Source organism: Stenella coeruleoalba, assembly GCF_951394435.1.
Source record: "Stenella coeruleoalba genome assembly, chromosome: 6".
Lineage (NCBI taxonomy): Eukaryota > Metazoa > Chordata > Mammalia > Artiodactyla > Delphinidae > Stenella > Stenella coeruleoalba.
In genome coordinates, this window is record NC_137151.1 from 118838072 (window position 1) to 118859237 (window position 21166).

The 21166-nt window shown below is 40.3% G+C and overlaps 1 protein-coding gene across 2 annotated transcripts in view; it reads left to right on the forward strand.

Moving 5' to 3' along the window:
• FBXO36 (F-box protein 36) overlaps positions 1-21166 on the forward strand; it is a 102751-nt gene that overhangs the window by 64894 nt on the left and 16691 nt on the right. For both annotated transcript variants that reach the window (XM_079924547.1, XM_079924548.1), the window contains exon 3: positions 16366-16538. In XM_079924547.1, coding sequence (XP_079780673.1) covers positions 16366-16538 — 173 coding nt within the window. The remainder of the gene's footprint in view (positions 1-16365; positions 16539-21166) is intronic.

The window sequence follows — 21166 nt, forward strand, 5'->3', positions numbered from 1 at the left end:
AATTTTTTAAGTTTTTTTTATTTTTTGGGCTGTGTTTGGTCTTTGTTGCTGCACGGGCTTTCTCTAGCTGCAGTAAGCGGGGGCTACTCTTCATTGCGGTACGCAGTCTTCTCATTGCGATGACTTCTCTTGTGGAACATGGGCTCTCGGCCCCCAGACTTCAGTAGTTGCAGCACGTGGGCTCAGTAGTTGTGGCTCACGGTCTCTAGAGTGCAGGCTCAGTAGTTGTGGCTCACGGGCTTAGTTGCTCCATGGCATGTGGGATCTTCCCAGACCAGGGCTTGAACCCACGTCCCCTGCATTGGCAGGAAGATTCTTAACCGCTGGGCCACCAGGGAGGTCCCTAATGGGCATTTTCAAAAGCCTTTAGGTACATTCTGGGACGTGTTTATCTTTGCACAATTATGTGAGAATGTCAATAGCATAGATTCTTAGTTGTAGAATTGCTAGGTCCAAAGATATTTACATTATAAATTTTGATAGGTACGGAGTATATTATTTGAGGGGTGAATTCTTGAAAACCTTGTGTAAGTCAAGGTTAACTTGACAAAGATGGTATTTCTGTTAACCAGCTTGAGTAGCACTGTCAAGGATGTAGCACAAATGCCATCTACAACTCATTTGACCTCTGTAATTATGCCAACTTTATAATTATGCTATTTTTGAAAGAATTTTAAGTTGAGTGATTTACATTATTTCCATGTTTGTTCATAAAATGAGACTTCATTAATATTTTGATGTCACCATATTTCAATTCTGACTGACAACTTAAATAAGATGCCAGTCACTTCGCTATACTCACAAATTGCTCTCCCAAAAAGTGTGTATTAAATATTAAACTACTGAATATTAATATAACCATCCAACAGGATATTAAGGGGTAAGTTTTCTTACCCCTTTGCCATCATTAATTAGATATTGTTACTCTTTTTAATCTGTTCCAGTCTGATGGTGAAAATAGTATCATGTTTAATTAGCATTTTCCTGAAAACTAGTAAAAATCCCATCATGTTTAATTGCCATTTATATTCTTTTTGTAACTTGCCTGGTTATACTCTTTGCCCATTTGTCTATGAAGTTTGAATTTTTTTCTCTGAGACCTTTAAAAGTCTGAGAAAACATCTATAGATATTCCCCCCCTAAGCTAAATAGATTGGAACAACCAGAAAATTAGCTATAGGAAATATTTTTTAAAATTTAATTTACGGCAAAAATGTGCCTGTATAAACTCAATTGAAAGTGCTCACTCATGGACTGAGGTTGAATCCAACCTAAAAATAAGTTGTTTTCCAACTTGTATCCATTTTATAAGTTGTTGTCCATTTTTAAGTTGGTTGCTTAGATCTTCAATGAGTTATAAGTGGTGGTTAGGTATATAGGCCAATCCACAAAAATCTCTGTGATAAAACCAAATGACCTCAACAACCATATTTCCTGAACCAAATGACAAAGTTTTTTTTTATTTCTGCTATTGCATATGAAAGGAAATGTGGGAGATACAGTTTAGATGTCAAAGAATTGAAATTTCCATGGATGTTTAGATGATTTATTGGGAGAATGGGACAATGTTTGAAATGGGAACTATAATGGAAAATTGATATTATTAATAAATACTAATATCCTGAAATATTGGCCTGAGTTATACATCCTAAGAATATTGGTATGCCAGGAATCAGAAAGTGGGAAAGAATGGTCCTTACCTTCCTCCCAAATTTGGCTGGCCGCATGCCATGGATCCATAATCCATTTTCTCTAGGTCTTTTCTTGAGGCCCATATCTCAACCTTTGACCAGGGATTTCATTTTCTCATGCTTAGCTACCATTTCTTAGTCTATTCTTCTTCTCTTTGCTCTCCCTAACCATCTGCTCCTTGTCTTCAGCCTGAATCTCTAGAATTTCTAGAGACCTGGGGTCGGGTTCTATGGGTAAGGGGTTAGGTGGGAGAGGGGCAGAAGCATGGGAGCCTGCTCTGGGCTACAGAGCAGGGAAGACAGATCTAAGTAAGGCTCTCATATTTTATCATTTTTTATTAACTTTTGAGATATGAAAAAAAAACCACAAATAAATGCATGTAGTAAAATAAAAGATGATTCAGTTTAAAAAGGATAGGTATAGACCACCAGAGGGCAGACAGCAGAAGCAAGAAGAACTAAAATCCTGCAGCCTGTGAAGCAAAAACCACATTCACAGAAAGACAAGATGAAAAGGCAGAGGGCTGTGTACCAGATGAAGGAACAAGATAAAACCCCAGAAAAACAACTAAATGAAGTGGAGATAGGAAACCTTCCAGAAAAGGAATTCAGAAAAATGATAGTGAAGATGATCCAGGACCTCAGAAAAAGAATGGAGGCAAAGATCGAGAAGATGCAAGAAATGTTTAACAAAGACCTAGAAGAATTAAAAAACAATCACCTAGAAGAATTAAAAAACAAACAAACAGAGATGAACAATACAATAACTGAAATGAAAAATTCACTAGAAGGAATCAGTAGCAGAAAAACTGAGGCAGAAGAACGGATAAGTGACCTGGAAGACAGAATGGTGGAATTCACTGCCATAGAACAGAATAAAGAAAAAAGAATGAAAAGAAATGAAGACAGCCTAAGAGACTTCTGGGATAACATTAAATGCAACAAAATTTGCATTATAGGGGTCCCAGAAGGAGAAGAGAGAGAGAAAGGACCCGAGAAAATATGTGAAGAGATTATAGTCGAAAATTTCCCTGACATGGGAAAGGAAATAGCCACCCAAGTCCAGGAAGTGCAGAGAGTCCCAGGCAGGATAAACCCAAGAAGAAACAAGCCAAGACACATAGTAATCAAACTGACAAAAATTAAAGGCAAAGAAAAGTTGTTGAAAGCCAAAAGGGAAAAACAACAAATAACATACAAGGGAACTCTCATAAGGTTAACAGCTGATTTTTCAGCAGAAACTCTACAAGCCAGAAGGGAGTGGCATGATATATTTAGAGTGATGAAAGGGAAGAACCTACAACCAAGATTATTCTACCTGGCAAGGATCTCATTCAGATTCAATGGAGAAATCAAAAGGTTTACAGACAAGCAAAAGCTAACAGAATTCAGCACCACCAAACCAGCTCTACAACAAATGCTAAAGGAACTTCTCTAAGTGGGAAACACAAGAGAAGAAAAGGACCTACAAAAACAAACCCATAACAATTAAGAAAATGGCAATAGGAACATACATATCGATAATTACCTTAAACGTGAATGGATTAAATGCTCCAACCAAAAGACACAGGCTCCCTGGATGGACACAAAAACAAGACCCATCTATATGCTGTCTACAGGAGACCCACTTCAGACCTAGGGACACATACAGACTGAAAGTGAGGGGATGGAAAAAGATATTCCATGCAAATGGAAATCAAAAGGAGGCTGGAGTAGCAATACTCATATCAGATAAAATAGACTTTAAAATAAAGACTGTTACAAGGGACAAGGAAGGACACTACATAATGATCAAGGGATCAATCCAAGAAGAAGATATAACAATTATAAATATATATGCACCCAACATAGGAGCACCTCAATACATAAGGCAACTGCTAACAGCTATAAAAGAGGGAATTGACAGTAACACAATAATAGTGGGGGACTTTAACACCTCACTTACACCAATGGACAGATCATCCAAACAGAAAATTAATAAGGAAACACAAAACACAATAGATGACACAATAGACCATATAGATTTAATTGATATTTATAGGACATTCCATCCCAAAACAGCAGATTACACTTTCTTCTCAAGTGCATACGGAACATTCTCCAGGATAGATCACATCTTGGCTCACAAATCAAGCCTCAGTAAATTTAAGAAAATTGAAATCATATCAAGCATCTTTTCTAACCACAACGCTATGAGGTTAGAAATCAATTACAGGGATAAAAACATAAAAAACACAAACACGTGGAGGCTAAACAATACGTTACTAAATAACCAAGAGATCACTGAAGAAATCAAAGAGGAAATCAAAAAATACCTAGAGACAAATGACAACGAAAACATGATCCAAAACGTATGGGATGCAGCAAAAGCAGTTCTAAGAGGGAAGTTTATAGCAATATAAGCCTACCTCAAAACAAGAAAAATCTCAAATAAACAATCTAGCCTTACACCTAAAGGAACTATAGAAAGAAGAACAAACGAAGCCCAAAGTTAGTAGAAGGAAGGAAATCATAAAGATCAGATCAGAAATAAATGAAATAGAAACAAAGAAAACAATAACAAAGATCAATAGAACTAAAAGCTGGTCTTTGAGAAAATAAACACAATTGATAAACCATTAGCCAGACTCCTCAAGAAAAAGAGGGAGAGGACTCAAATCAATAAAATTAGAAATGAAAAAAAAAAAGTATAGGTATAGGATAAAAACAAGTTTCCTTCTGATCCCATGTTCCCATTTCCCATGACAACCATCATTAACAGTTTCATATATATCCTTTGAGAAATGGTCTATGCATATATACAAAATATGTTAACACAAAAAGAAGAATCTTATACATTATGTTCTATACCTTTCCCTTTAAAAGTTTTTAAATTCAGAAGTATCTTAAACCTGCATAAAAGAACAGAAGATAATATTATAAATACCCAAAACCACTAACATAAGATTTTAAAATTTGTCATGTTTACTTCATTTTATTCAAATTATCAAATATGTTGGTGTTGATAATGGTAATTTGTTCTTTCTTTTTTTTCTTGATCAATCTTGTTAGAGGTTTATTTATTTTTTATTTAGTTTTTGAAAGAACTAAATTTTAGCTCTGTTGATTTTCTCTGTTTTTATTATTGGTCTGTGTTCATACCTATATTATTTCCTTCTTCCTACTTTTCTTAGGTCTGATTCGTTGTTCTTTTCCTAGCTGCTTGAGATGAAAGCTTATTGTTTTTAGCCATTTTTTGCCCTAAATTTCCCATAAGTGCTACTGTAGCTATATTAGGTCAGTTTTGATAAGTTGTGTCTTTATTCTCATTCAGTTTAAAATATTTTCTAAGTTCCCTTTTGATTTCTTCTTTGATCCATTGATTATTTAGAAACATTTTACTTGAGTTCCAAGTAGCTGGGAATTTTTTAGTTATATTTTTTTCTTGATGTCTAGCTTAATTGCATGTGATCAGAAAATCTACTCTGAATGGTTTTAATTTTTTTCAATTGTTTTAATTTTTGTCATCCTTTCTCAGGGCCATAAGAATCTTCTTTTTATTATCCCAGTTTTAATATACATGCTGTTGAAGTGAGCACCATATTTACTTAATGTCTTTTAAAAGCATTTAAAAATTACATACAATATATACTCAAATTTCTGCCCCTCACCTGTTTTTCCTCTATTCCCTTCTACTAACTGTTCTGAAATTGGTATCATTGCCAAGCACGTTTTATTTTACAGAGTCACAAATACATAAATAACATATACTGGGGAGTGCGGGCAGCACTTGGGCTCGGGGGCAGGCCTGACTGCACGGCCGGGCCGGGGACCTGTATCCGCCAGCGAGCAGGGCTGACTTCTTCGGCTTCGTGAGACTCCAGGCTTCGTGAGACCCCAGGCTTCGTGAGACCCCAGGCTTCGTGAGACCCCAGGCGGGACGCCAGTCCCCTCCTGAATGAAGGTCTAACTGCCGGTCCTGCTGGCTGCCCTCCTGGGTGTGGAGCGAGCCCACTCCCTGGTGTGTTTCTCTTGCGTGAATAAGAACAGCAACTGGTACTGCCTGAGGCCCACCGACTGCTCCGATACGGACAGCTACTGTGTGACTACCTCTGCATCCGCTGGCATCGGGAACGTGGTGGACTTTGGCTACACCCTGAGCAAGGGCTGCTCCCGGATCTGCCCCATCCCAGCGTCAACCTCTGCGTGGCGTCCGTGGGCACCCACTGCTGCCAGAGCTCGCTGCGCAACATCAGTGCGCCGACGGTGGACTGCAGGCCAGTGCCACCCACCGTGCTGCTCAGCCTGCTGTCGGCTCTGCTGCGATTTGGCCTCTGACCGCCGGCACCCTGTGCCCGGCCCAGACTCCCAAAGCTCAGGAAGGAAAGTCCAGCCCCTCCCAGACCCAAGAGGATCTCGAAGCCTCCTCCTCTGATTCCTCACCCTGCTGATCCCACCCTCTAGGCCCTGTAGGTGCCCCCTGCACCCACACACCTGCCAGCTACCCTTGCTTCCAGGTCAGCCTTCCAGGGGGAACCTGGGAACGGAGCCCAAGGGTCCCGGAGTCATAACCGCGTCCTAGGGACATGCTGCGAGGGCCACCTGGTCCCAGGCCTGCCCCTGTCCAGGCCCTGTCCGCCCGCAGGTGCAGAAGATGTGCTGTGTGGACAGGCGTGTGGTCCGTGTGCCCTGCTGGGCGTGGTGAGTGTGTGGCCGGGTCTCGGCCTGTGTCGGGGGGCGGGGATGGGAGTAAGCATCAGGATCCCGGCATCCACAGCCCCTAGAGCCCCGAGCGCCAGCACAGAACCCCTTTCCCCTGGCATCTCCGCATACCACATTTCACTCACTTCAAGGGTAGCCTTTTGGAAGACAGGCCTTCCACTGTTTCTAGGTCTAGGCTGCTGACCCTGAAATCCAGCTGCTCTCGGGCCCCCTCCCTCCACCGCCACACTGGAGCCCTCCTGTTGCTTCCGTGCCTCAAATTAACACAGATGTTCCCACACCCCCAAAAATAATAATAATATATTTTACTTTTATATATTTTACATAAATGGTATACTGTATTGTTTTTCAAGTTTGTTTTATTATTGAACACTGTTTTTGAGATTTATCCATGTTGATATATGTATATCTAGTTCATTCATTTCAATGGCTTATGGTATTTTATATTACAAACCATAGTTCAATCATCTCCCCTACTGAGAGTAGTTAGGTGGTTTCCACTTTTTTGCAATAATAAGTCTTCACTTATCCTTGTGCAATGTGTGAGCATTTCTCTAAGTTAGGCATGTAGCGGTGTTTGTTGAGTTGTAGGATATGTGCCTCTTCAAGTTTACTAGGTATTGACAGTCTGCTCTCCAAATGAGTTAAATCCATTTATATTCCCATTGGCATTTTATGAGGGAGTTGCTATTTTCCCACATTCTCACCAACATTTACTGTAATCAAAGATACATGTTATTCTTTGCCAAACTGGGTGTGTAAATTCCCTGATTAGTAATGAGGTTGAATACCCTTTCTTATATTTATTGACCAATTTTCTTCTGAGAATTGCTAGTTCATCTTCTTTGCCTATTTCTTGTATTTGGTTGTTTACCTTCTTTGTGTTGTTTGTAGAAACTTTTTCTTATTTTGAGTACCAATTCTTTGGTTTGGTTATATGTGCTACAGATATTTCACCAAGTTTGGGGTTTATCTTTTTACCTTGTTGATGAGTTTTTACCCATATAGAAGTTTATAATTTTAATGGCGTTCAAACTTGTCACTCTTTTAATAAATGGCTTGTACTTTTGTGTTTTGTTTAAGAAATCTTTCCCTACCCTGATTTCATAAGGATGTACTCCTATGTTTTTAATTCTAAATATTTTATGACTTGTTTGTCATATTTGGTCTTTAACTTATCTCAAGTTTGTTTTTGGTTATGATGAGATGAAATATTATAATTTTTGTTCCTGTATGGTCTGTCAATATTCCCAGCACCATTTATAGGACAGTTTAGTTACCCTACACTGTTTTGTAATCCCATCCTTACATATTGCAGGTTCCAAGGTACATCTATCATTTCCAGGAATATTTAGTTCTATTGGTTGATTGTCTTACACCAACATTACACTGCTTTATTTTTAAATTTTTTTAAACCTTTTATTTTATATTGGAGTATAGTTGATTAACAATGTTATGTTAGTTTCAGGTGTACAGTAAAATGATTCAGGTATACATATACATGTATGTATTCTTTTTCAAATTCTTTTCCCATTTAGGTTGATCAGCATCATTTTTCAGTAAAATTTCTTAACTTTTGTATGTTGATATTTAGATCATCTGCAGTTGCAGTAATGGCAGTTTTTCCTTGCCTTCTAACCCTGATACTTTTTTTTTTTTTTTTTTTTGCGGTACACGGGCCTCTCACTGTTGCGGCCTCTCCCGTTGTGGAGCACAGGCTCCGGACACACAGGCTCAGCGTCCATGGCTCACGGGCCCAGCCGCTCCGCGGCATGTGGGATCTTCCCGGACCGGGGCACGAACCCGTGTCCCCTGCATCGGCAGGCGGACTCTCAACCACTGCGCCACCAGGGAAGCCTCCTGATATATCTTTGTGTCTTCTTTTTTTTTTTTCTCCTCCTCCAAAACAATGTTGAATAGAAATGGTGAGAGTAGACATTCTAGTCTTAGGCCTGACATTAAAGGCCACATAAAATCACCATTAGGAGGTGCACTATGGAGAAAACCGCTTGCTTCAATCCTAGTTCTCACTGTGTGACATTGAGCAAAAGCCACTTAAACTCTCTGTTCCTCATCTTTGTCTTTATAAGAGGGAAATCGTAATAGTACCTATCTCACAGAGTTACTGTGAGGATCGAATGATGGTATGTATGTATGATACACACACTGTATACATACAAATTAGAGCAGTACATGGCGAATATTGAATAGTAAACAAATCCATGTGTTATTATCATTGATACTATTATTAGGTTTTTGGTAACTAGCCTGTGTCAGGTTTATCAGGTTAAAGACATTCCCTTTTATTATAGTTTTCTAGGAGTTTTTCTTCATAAATAGATGTTAGAACTATATGAAATAATTTTTAAAATTTATTTATTTTTATTTATTTATTTTTGGCTGCGTTGGGTCTTTGTTGCTGTGTGCGGGCTTTCTCTAGTTGTGGTGAGCTGGGGCTACTCTTTGTTGCGGTGCGCAGGCTTCTCATTGAGGTAGCTTCTCTTGTTGCAGAGCATGGTCTCTAGGCACGGGGGCTTCAGTAGTTGTGGCACGGGGACTCAAAAATTGTGGCTTGTGGGCTCTAGAGCACGACTCAATAGTTGTGGCGCACGGGCTTAGTTGCTCCACGGCATGTGGGATCTTCCAGGACCAGGGCTCAAACCCATGTCCCCTGCATTGGCAGGCGGATTCTTAACCACTGCGCCACCAGAGAAGTCCCCGAAATAATTTTTCTACATTTTTGAGATTATCATTTTTTCCTGTTATTTGTGTTTTTTTCCATTTAAAGAAAATATTTAATTTTCAAAAAGTGTGTAAAACTCCTTACATAGTCAAATGGTTTTTTTTAATTGGAGTATAATTGCTTTACAACGTTGTGTTAGTTTCTGCTGTACAATGAAGTGAATCAGCTATATGCATACCTGTATCCCCTCCCTCTTGGACCTCCCTCACCCTGCCATCCCATCCATCTAGGTCGTCACAGGGCACCAACCTGAGATCTCTGTGCTGTACAGCAGGTTCCCACTAGCTATCTATTTTACACATGGGAGTGTATTTATGTCAAACTTAATCTCCCAATTCGTCCCACCCTCCCCTTCCCCTCCGTGTCCACATGTCCATTCTCTACATCTGCATCTCTATTCCTGCTCTACAAATAGGTTCGTCTGTACCATTTTTCTAGATTCCACATATATGTGTTAATATACAATATTTGTTTTTTTCTTTCTGGCTTACTTCACTCTGTATGACAGACTCTGGGTCCATCCCCATCTCTGCAAATGACCCAATTTCGTTCCTTTTTATGGCTGAGTAATACTACAACACGGTGAATAATATTAATATATCTTCCAAAGTTATTCCATCCTTGGACCCCAGGATTAACTCTACTGCTCACAATTTATTTTTTTAAATGTGTTGATAGATTCAATTTCCTAATACTTTATTTATAATTTTTGCCATGTGTGTTCCTAAATGATGTTTCGTATGCAGTTTTCCTTTTGCCTACCATCATTGCTAGTTAGAGCAACCTCCTGATTTGAACTGGAAGTTTCATTCTATTTCTGTTTTTTGGAACAAATGATATAAGATCTGGATTGTCTGTTCTTTGAGAGTTTATAAAGCCAACCTGTAAATCAGTGTGGACCTGAAGTTTTACTTGAGGTGTTTTTTTTTTTCAAATCAAACAGTGGATTCAATTTATTTACTAGTTATAGTCTCTCAGGTTTTCTATTTCTTCTTGAGTCAGAATTAGTAAATTATATATTTCTGAAGGATTGCCCATTTGTCTGATTTTGTGTTAATTGGTGTCATGTGTTTCTAAGTCCTTGTTGTAGTTAATCTTTTCATTTCTCATAGGACTGAGTTATGCTTTTGTCCTTTTTTCTTGTTTATTCTTGAAAGTTTATCCATTTTATTAATCTTTTGAAAAATTAATTTTTTGGCTTCCTTGATCATCTATAATGTTTGTTTTCTACTTTATTAATTTTAGCTCTTATCTTTGTATTTTCTTCTAATTTGGGGAAGTAATCAATTTTTTTATTTGAACACATAGCTCATTAATATTTGATCTTTGTTTTTCTATAGAAATGTCAATTGATAAGTCTTATTAATAGTGTTATTCAAATATTCTGTAACTTCACTTCTGTTTGGTATATCAAGTATTGATAGGTGTTATAAAATCTTCCAGTGCAATGGAGGATTTATCATTTTTTCATCATAATTCCATCAGTGTTTGCTCTGTGTGTTTTGTTAGGGGCATACTATTTTAGAAGTATTAAATCTTCCTGGTGAATTATTCCTTTTATCAATAAGTAATGGTCCTCCTTATTACCAATAGTGAGTTTTGCTTTAAAGTATACTTAGTCTGGTATTACTGTAATTATACCAGCTTTCTTTTGGTTTGTATTGGTCTAGCTTTTTCCATTCTATTACTTTCACTTTTCTGTATCTTTTTTTTAAGCATGTATGTATTATTTATCTGAGTGTCTTTTAGCTGGCATGATTAGTTCATTTATATTTACTGTGATTACTAATATGTCTATAATTTCCATCATCTTATTTTGTGCTTTCATCTTATCACGCTTTTTCTTTGCTTTTTGTTTTGTTTCCATGTCTTCCTTTCTCTTTTGTGTTTCCTTTATTCCATTTTTTTCCCCTTAAGACAGAGACTACATTTCCCTCCCTACCTTGCAGATGTGGCCATGTGACCCAGTTTTGCTGGGTAAGACGAAGTTGTTTCATAGAGCATCCCAGAAGGTGCCTTCAGACACGGGTGGACTCAGCTTCCATGTCCATTTTTGTTCCTTGTCCTACCCCTTTTACTTACTGGACCATGGTTGTGATGCCTTGAAAACAGGAAGGGTGAGAGCCACATCTTAAGAATGTGAAACAGAAAGATAAAAGGATCTGGGACATTAGTGACATAATGGAACTTCTTCAACAGCCTTTCTGGTCTACCTCCAGACTCTGAGAAAAAAGTAAACTTCTATTTGTTAAGTCACCTTAAATTGAGTTTTCCATTTTGTTCAGCTGTGAACCAATCTCCAAGTGATTACAGACCAACTATTTTGGGAGTTACCCTTATATATATATATTTTTTTTCTCTCCTTTCTTTCTCTCTTCCCTCCTTCCCTCCCTCCCTCCTCCCTCTCTGTCTCTCCTTCTCTCTCTCTCTGGTGGTGTCCCTTAAAAGTTTAGCAAGTTTACTTTAACTTAACTTATAAAAATCTAACATATGTCACTATTTCTATCTGCCTCTTGAACGTAAGGACCTTAGAATGTTTACAGTCTAAGCCTCTACCTCATATGTAATTGTTGACTGCTGTTTTGATTTGCCTTGTTTTGACACCTCCTCTAAAGTTTGTTATTTAAAACATGTTTTATACAGTAGTAGTTGTTTATATTTGCCTATGTTTACTACCATTTCTTTCATCTTCATTGCTTCTGAAATCCTAGTCTTTCCTTCTGGGCAAATTTCTTTCTTCTTGAAGTATATCTTTAAGTATTTCAGGATCTCATCATGTAAATCGGGTCCATATGTGGCTAGGGCTCCTCAGGTGTAATGCCTTAAGTACAGCTCCTCAAGGATGGTTCCTTTAGATCTGAAGCCAGTGACAGGTTTTCTGTCCCCTCTCCCTCAACATATCACGGTGGGACAGGCATGAGAGAATCACTGTATACAATGCTCTTGAAACAGTGGGGAAATGATAGCTCCATGGGAGTCATTGGTCCTTAGAAATTCTGAAATCCAGCAGGGCACAGGTTATTAGTTCTTGATTAGAGCTCAAAACCTATCACTAGACTCTTTATGGCTTTTGGCCTCCCCTCTGGACTCTTGATTCCCTCATCTGATTCATCTTTCCTTTTTGGCAAAAGGGAGCCCATGTTTGCAGGTGTAGTTTTCTCGGCCTACCTCCCGCCTGTAGGAGTTTGGGAGTCCAGAGTCATCTTTTCCTTTTGTACTACCTCTGAACCCTTGCAGTTCAAGCTGGCAGTCAGTGTTTCTGCTGGTATAATTCTCTTAAAAACTTTATGTGTTGTCTATTATTCTTACTGGGGTTCACTCCATTAGACAAAACCACACCTACACATCTTTTTGCAATAAGCCCTTCTTTACTTTGGGTTTCTGTCCTTGACTCCTGAGTGACCATACTTTTATGCTTCTTGGAAGTGCTACAGTATCACTGAATGGTTCTTAACAAAGCATTTTCCGGCCACACTCTCAGCGTCATCTTTATACCATGTTTTCCTGACACTGCTCTGGATTTGATCTTTGCCTGGGAGTCATTTCTTAACTTTAGCGTTGCTTGCCATCCGAAGAGGCAGAGAAGGTTCCAGCAAATCCTGGCTGCTTTTTAAGAGACCTGCCTTCGGCTTATCTCTTTCTGTTCACATTTTACTTTAAGCAGCAAGAAGAAATCAGGCCACATGTTCAACAACACTCTGCTTGGAAATCTTAGCCAAGTCACACACCCACCAGGAATATTTCCTACTTTCCATATTACAGCAGGCAATAATATTGCTAAACTTTCTGCCACTACATAGCAAGGATTCCCTTTCCTCCAGTTTTCTTCCCCCTTTCTCCAGTTTTTTAATAATATTTTCTTCACTTTTCTTTAAGCCCTCACATGTAAAGCCTCCTCAGAGTCCATCAGGCTTTTATTAACAGATATTATTTACTTATTATACTACTTATTGAAAGCTTTTCAGACTTTCACTAACAATCTCCTCAAGCTCATTCAAATCTCCACGTACGGGCTTCCCTGGTGGCGCAGTGGTTGGGAGTCTGCCTGCTGATGCAGGGGACATGGGTTCGTGCCCCGGTCCGGGAAGATCCCACATGACGTGGAGTGGCCGGGCCCGTGAGCCACGGCCGCTGAGCCTGCGCGTCCGGAGCCTGTGCTCCGCAACGGGAGAGGCCACAACAGTGAGAGAGGCCTGCGTACCGCCAAAAAAAAAAAAAAAAAAAAAAAAAAAATCTCCACGTACTTTCCAATTTCAACGCCATTCCCACATTCTGGGTTTCCACCGTGGTACCACAACACTTGCAGGTACCTAAATCTTTATTGTCTATCGTTGTGTAACAAATTACCCCCAAACCCAATGGCTTCAAACAATAATAAATGTTTATTAACTCAGAGAGTTGGGTCAGGAGTTTGGGAGCAGCTTACCCCAGCTGTTCTGATCCAGGGTCTCACATGATGTTGCCTGGGACCCCAGTCAACTGAAGACTTGGTTGGAGCTGGAGAATCCAGTTCCATGATGGCTTACACACCTGGCTGATTCAGTTTCCTTCCCCATGGACCTCTCCATGGTGCTGCAGAGTAGTGTTAGGACATGGCAGTTGGCCTCTCCCAGAGTGAGTGATCCAAGACAGCAAGACAGAAGCCCCAAAGTCTTTTGTGACCTAGTACTGGGGAATTTTTGCAATATCCTATTGGTTACACAGGTCAGCCCTAATTCAGTGTGGGCTGGGAACACACAGGGGCTTGAATCCAAGAGGAGAGAATCAGGAGCTCTCTTGGAGGCTGGCTGCCACATAATCCAACACAAAAGAGCTGATTTTACTTTTCAAAATGGAGTTTGTTTTAACACTGTTTTCCTTATTTTATTTATTTATTTAATTTATTTATTTTTGGCTGCTTTGAGTCTTCATTGCTGCGCATGGGCCCTTCCTAGTTGTGGCGAGTGGGGGCCACTCTTCCCCGAGGTGCGGGTGCCTCTCATTGCGGTGGCCTCTCCTGCTGCAGAGCACAGGCTGTAGGCGCGGGCTCAGTAGTTGTGGCGCAGTGGCTCAGCCGCTCTGCAGCATGCAGGATCCTCCCAGACCAGGGATCGAACCTGTGTCTCCTGCATTGGCAGGCGGATTCTTAACCACTGCACCACCAGGGAAGTCCCTGTTTTCCTTATTTTAAAAGAAACAGATGTGGGAATTCCCTGGTGGTCCAGCGGTTAGGACTTGGGGCTCTCACTGCTGGGGCCCCGGGTTCCATCCCTGGTCTGGGATGTAGATGTTGGTTACATAAAAAACACAAAGAAGCAAAAAAAATTTTTTCTAAGGACCCCAATACCTATACACTTTGAAACGATCATGTTACATACTTAGGTGTATGTGTCCTTTTATAATTTAAAATTTAAAATTTAAAAGACTTTATTGTAGAGACTTTTTATTTTTGTCTGCGCGGCTTGTGGGATCTTAGTTCCCCAGCCAGGGATTGAACCTGGGCCCTCAGCAGTGAAAGCACAGAGTCCTAACTGGACCGCCAGGGACTTTCTAAAGTACATCTGAACATGCTTTGAGTATGCTTTCGTGGAATCTTAAAATGTTGAAACATCTACAATTATTTTAAGGAAATTTTATTGTACAAAGGGTTTTGTTTTGTTTTTCCAATAAACAAGCGCTGCTTTTTCCTCTTATCCTGCTGGTGAGTCAAGGGTTCTTCATAATATCTACCCTTTTAGGTTGAGTTTTTGAAGGGCTATTTCCCCCACCCCCGCCCCTCCAAGAAAACCTTTGGACTTTAGAAGTGCTTTGAATTGGAAGCACTTGGAATTTAGAAGCAAGTAAAACCCTTAATGCCTCTAGAAAGCTGGACTAACCAGTTTTGGAGAGAAATCTTATACGGCCGGCTCTTCCACGTTAGCACAATTAGAGCTTTTACATAAATGTAGCTCACACCTTACATCCATTTTGAGATTGGAGATCCATCTGCCTTTAGGATCACCGATCTGCCTGCTTCTGCAGGGAGCTGGGTATTCTTGACAGCTCCATCCCACTTGCCCCAGAAGGAGTGTTCCAGGTTGGGAAGGAAGGTGGCGCCCAAATCTTGGACAGTTAGTTCGCTGTAGAGAGTGCACTCTCTCTGTTCTAAGAGAAGTTCTCCGGAAAAGCTAGATATAGTGGTGCTTTCAGAGGCAGAAGTGGAAAAATGAGCTTCAAGAGACTAAGAAAGTCCCCAGCTTTGGGACCACTGGAATCCACATGCATACTCCATTATAACCCCATTTTCCTTTCTCATAAAAAGAGGGAGCCTTCCTCCCTTCTTTCTTTCCTTCCTTCCTTTCATCCATTTATCCTAGATTTTAAAAAATTACATGGTAATTATTACGGAAAGATTACAAAATACAGATAAGCAAAAGGAAGAAAGTAAAAACCACCACCTGGATTTAATCAGTGTTATAATTTGAATCTGTATCCTTCCAAACATGTTTTATTATTTATTAGCCATTTCTTAGTTATTCAGAGAGCTGAGGTAAAAAAAAGCAAACAAAAACCCAACCCTGTTTTCTCCTACATTAAACACGTTTGGGTAGATCATAGTGTTGGTTGATTCTTTGTGAACTGTTTCCTATTTTGGAAATAACTGAAAAGATAGGAAAAACAATAGGCAAAAGTTGACACAATTTCCACGAAATATGCCTCTATTTTTTTCTTTGCCTCTTTCTATTTTTTTTTTATTATGTAAAGATGGGAATGAAAGAAGGTAAAGAAGAAGGAAGGAAGTTTCATAGAGAAACAATGTATAACAATAAGAGAACAAAAGTCAATTAAAATCAAGAGATATTAATGTTTCACACCAATTTAGGGAAGCGGGGGAGGGGTAGAAAAAAAATGACATGGACCAGCATCTTTGCCCAGTCATGGAGATTGGGAGGATGAAGATGAAGATGACACTGAGACTAGTTAAGTCAGTTGTCTGGACTGGAATTTGATGCAGTCCATCACTGTGTTGAACAGTGAGTATACCTAAAAGATTGTGATCTCAGAGCAAGGACAGCTGTTGGAAATACATGCCTCGTAAATACATGCCATTGGTCCCAAAGGCAGCTTGGTGAAAGCAGGAATGACTCAGCAAAATCTAACATCACTCTCAGGGGGAAAATGCCCCAAAGCTTGTCTTACTGATAATGACCATAGTTTTTATGTGACTACACATGATGACTGTGTTGTTTTGTTGGCTTGTTTGAATTACAGTTCAAATTGCCTTAATATTTGGTGCAAGAATATTAGACTATGTCCTCAATTTATGCGAAGGTAAATTTGACTTCCTTGAACGGCTCTCAGACGATTTGCTCCTGAGAATCCTTTCTTATCTGGATCTTGAAGACATTGCCAGGCTTTCTCAAACATCACGCAGGTTTGCAAAGGTAACAGTCAAATTATTTTGGGTCTGTACAGGATTTTCCTTGTGCTTCCTCAAAGTTGTTTAATTTTGTTTCAAGTTGTTTTTTTTTTTAATATAGAAGTGGCTTATTATTTGCATTTATTTCAGCAAGCTTTTGTTGAATACTTATTTTATGACAGGTACTGTCCTAGGCACAGAGCCAACAGAGTTGAAAAGACATTATTCTTGCCCTCAAGGAAATTATAGTCTAATAGGAGAGAGCCATACAGGTACAAATCATCACAATGTAGTGTGAGCAATTGAACAAGGGAAGTGTGAACAAGGTACTAAGACAGTACAAGGTGATTTGCTCTGCCTGGCTTCACAGAAGTGGGTTATTTTTTCTGTGTTTTGGGGGGAAAATAGGAGTTCATCAAGTGGCCTGGCTAGCTAGGGGCATTCCAGGTCAAAGGGGCATTCCAAGTCCAGGCAGAAACTCAGGCAGAGGCATGATGGCATAAAAGAAGAAGGAAGGAGGTGATTACTCCCCAGCCATTTCCATTTCTTCCAGTAAAAGCCCTTTTCTGAATTACCTATCTCCCACTATGGGTGATTCTGAGGCACTGTTCGTTGTAGTGCCCTGGTTTTCCCCATGCCCCAAACTCACCAAATAGACTCTCTCGCTTTGAATCCTCAGCAGAAGGACACAGGAATGGAAAACACAGTTAGTGCTGATTTCAACCAATGTTAGGGCCTTGATGCAACTATTATTAGTTCCTCTCCTAGATCCTGGAAGGTGCCTTGGTTCCTGCCCCTTCAGCTATTCCTTCAATTCTAGAGCCCTGTCGTGTCCTAAACACACACATACTATCCTTCCGTTTAATCCTTTTTGGCTTAAGTTAATCAGAGTTGGAGTTTGTTGCTTGCAACTGAAGAACCCTAACTCAGTATTTAGCTGTAAGGTACCAGTGTTACCAACCAGGTAGTGTGAGCAATTCAACAAGGAAAGTGTGGACAAGGTACAAAGACTTGGTGGAAGGTACAGGGGTACAAGGTAGAAGGTCTTGGCCTTCCCCAAGCAATAGAAATTGACTAGAGGCCAGACAAGAAATTCAGTCAAGGCTGTATTGGGGCCCCTGCTGCAGCAGGGGGTAGTGAGAATAAACAACAGTTTCCCTTGTTTGCTTGCTCCCTGAGTTGGGGGCAAGTTTGTTCCTTACATGGGGTGAGGGTAGGGGTGTGTCCAGGGGTTGGGCTGGAGGGGTGGCTTAGGTGTTTTGCCCACCCCCTAGGTAGTGTTGTGTGCAGGGGGCATGAGCAGTACCCTGGTTTTGCTCCAGGCCCTTCAAAAGTGGCAGTTGGGTTTTTTTTGGTCTCTTTGTATTTTTTGTCCACAATTAGTCCCAGCTGCACATGCATGCAGTTATTTTTAGTCCCACACCGTTTCTTTGTATTGGGTTGCTCAAGGAGAGGTGTGTCCAGGTGTAAGCATTGCAGCACTGTAGCAAAGGGTCCCAGCTTCAGCAAGGGGTCCCAGGTCCCAGCCTGTCTCACCAGGGCAACGTCCATTTATACAAGAACCTGCAGCATCTCCCAAGATGATTCAGATCATAATCTTATTATCTAAAAAGTCAACATTTTTTTCACAGTAATGCAAAAAAATTCCTTGATTTTTTTTGGTACACGGGCCTCTCACTGTTATGGCCTTTGCCGTTGCGGAGCACAGGCTCCGGACGCGCAGGCTCAGCGGCCATGGCTCACGGGCCCAGCCTCTCCGCGGCATGTGCGATCTTCCCGGACCGGGGCACGAACCCGTGTTCCCTGCATCGGCAGGCGGACTCTCAACCACTGCACCACCAGGGAAGCCCTCCTTGATTTTTATATATTAATTTTAAGTTTACAATCTGTATTACTTAATATACCCCTTTTGAGTATAAAAACATGTATACTTGATTTTTCCCCCTAAAATGGAGGGCCAGAACCAAGTATTATGTATATCATTGTACTGTATTTTTTTTGCCCTTTTAAAAAAAGTATTAAAGTTAAGATTTTGTACTTGCTGCTGCTAAGAAGCTGATTATTCGTGCTTTAAATGAAGGAAGATTTTTGTTTGTTTGCTGTTTGGTTTTTTGTTTTTTAATTGATGTGTAATTGATCAACAATACTCTGTTAGTTCCAGGTGCATAGTATGATGATTTGCTATTTCTATACGTTACAAAATGATCATCACTGAAGGAGAGTTTTAAGTGATTAAAATATAGTAGTGGGAATGTATTAAAAGCTTCTGCCAGGGCCTGGGTTTTTCCTGAGAATAAATGGAAGAATTCCATAGGAAATGGCGGAGACCGCAGTGTCTTGTGAAATTGATTCCTTACTTGTAGATTCCTTACTTGGAGCAACTGGCTTCCCTCCGGGTTTTGCTCATTTCCACTTTCTACTCCTCTCCCTCCCAATGCCCTGCCATTATGTTAGCGCAATCTTGAAAATAGCCTCCGTAATTTACCCGGCACTCTAAAGTAAGGCTTTTCTAGGTTGCTGGTTTCAGCCCTCAGAATCCTTGCAGAGCAGAATAATTCAAAGATGGACTATGATCCAAGGCTGCTTTTTTCTTTCTGTGTAATATTAACCATTCACTTCTGTTGTTAGTCCGAATATTATATGTTCCATTTACATATTTTTCCCTTCATTTATAAACCACTTTCATTTACTGTTTTGCCCCCTCAGTTATTAAATTATTTTATTAAGGAAGAGTCTTCTATTTCAAACTTTTGGGGGCACATTTATTAGCAAATTAATTGTATCCCTGTCCCACTTTTTCCTGTGGTCCCAGGGAGGGAGGTTTCCTTCCTGTTCAAGACCAGTGCCACCTGCCACCCAGCTCCAAGTTCCAACCCAAAGGATTTCAGGTTGTCACTTACCTCCTTTCTCTTCTGTGTGGTTGTTGTTATGTATTTTTTACTTTTTATTTATAAATAATTTTAGATTTATAAAAGTGTTGTAAAGATAATACAGAGAGTTTGCCCTTCCCCTAATTAGCATCCCCTAATGCTGACGTCTTACATAACCTGGGACATTTTTTTTTTTTTTTTTTGCGGTACACAGGCCTCTCACTGTTGTGGCCTCTCCCGTTGCGGAGCACAGGCTCCGGATGCGCAGGCTTAGCGGCCATGGCTCACGCGCCCAGCCGCTCCAGGGCATGTGGGATCCTCCCGGACCGGGGCACGAACCCGCGTCCCCTGCATCCGCAGGCGGACTCTCAACCACTGCGCCACCAGCGAAGCCCAGCCTGGGACATTTTATCAAAACTCAACAGTTAATGTTGCTACAATAATATTAACTAAACCACAGACTTGATTTGTATTTCATCAGTTTTTCCACTAACATCCTTTTCGTGTTTCAGGATCCAATCTGGGAAACTATGTTACATTTAGTGCTTATTTCTAAAGGTCTCTTTCAATTGGTTTTTCCATTGACTTTTCTTAAATCAGTCTCATCCTTCAAAGAACAAAAACTCTCAACTCTATTCTTATTCAATCTCTTTCCTTCCCTGTTTGTGAAAATAAGGGTTTACATAGCAGTTCACACTCAGCAAACCAGCACCATTCATCCTACTGAGATTTTATAATCTGCGATAAAATGGGAACAGTATGGGTGATGTGAAGAGTTTGTCATCAAGCTAAATTCATTCCATTTAAATGACCATTCTTCAACAGAGGTTAGGCCTTCCTATTTGGGGGAGATTTAAAATGTCCCTTCTTTTATAAAATAGTGGTATTAAAATGTGATAATTTTAACAAATTATCCTTACTTGGCAAATTAAAAAGTCAGCAATCTTATTTTGGTTCTTAATTGTTGTTTTGTTTGATATCTAAAAATTTTGCTGGTCTTACACCGTCCAAAATTCTGGGAGCCACTGGCCTTTTGTCTGTTTACCCTTCATCTCTCATTTCCCCTCTCTCCATGCCTCCTAAATATCTCTGGCCTCATTCACAGTAACCTCTTGGTTGTCACATCCAAAGGGCAAGAGGCCTTCCATGTCCTGACCCATCTCTGCTTCCAGAATTCTCTGGCGGGTCCCTTCGTGGCTGCCCTTTCACTGCTTCATTGGTAGCTCTTCCGTGCGGGCTGAGCGTGGCCTTTCTAAAATGCACTCTGGTCATATCACTGCCCTGCTCAGTGACACTTAGTGATGTCCCATCGTTTTCAGAATGAGATCCAAAGTCTTAGCTGGCACTTCAGGCCGTGGTGCCCTGGCCCCAGCTCCTGCCCCCAGCCCCAGCCCCAGCCAAGTAGACTGCGTGCAGCTGTCCCATGTGCTGGGCTCTCTGGGCCCCTTGGCCTTTGCTTATGCTGTTCCCTTTCGGAGGAATGGCTTCCCTCGTGACCCATCACTCTTAACTCCTGAACGCTTCTCATTTGGGCTTTGTGCTATATCCATTTTGTTTATATTTTTGAAAAAGAAAATCGATTTGCATTACAATAACCAGGTTGAAAATTGAAAAAAATTATATGTCTTTTAATGTGTAGTAAAAAGTAATTCTCCCTCCCATTCTTTTTATTATTATTATTTATTTATTTATTTTGGCTGCACCAGGTCTTAGTTGCAGCATGCGGGATCTTTAGTTGTTGCGGCACGCGAACTCTTAGTTGCAGCATGCATGTGGGATCTAG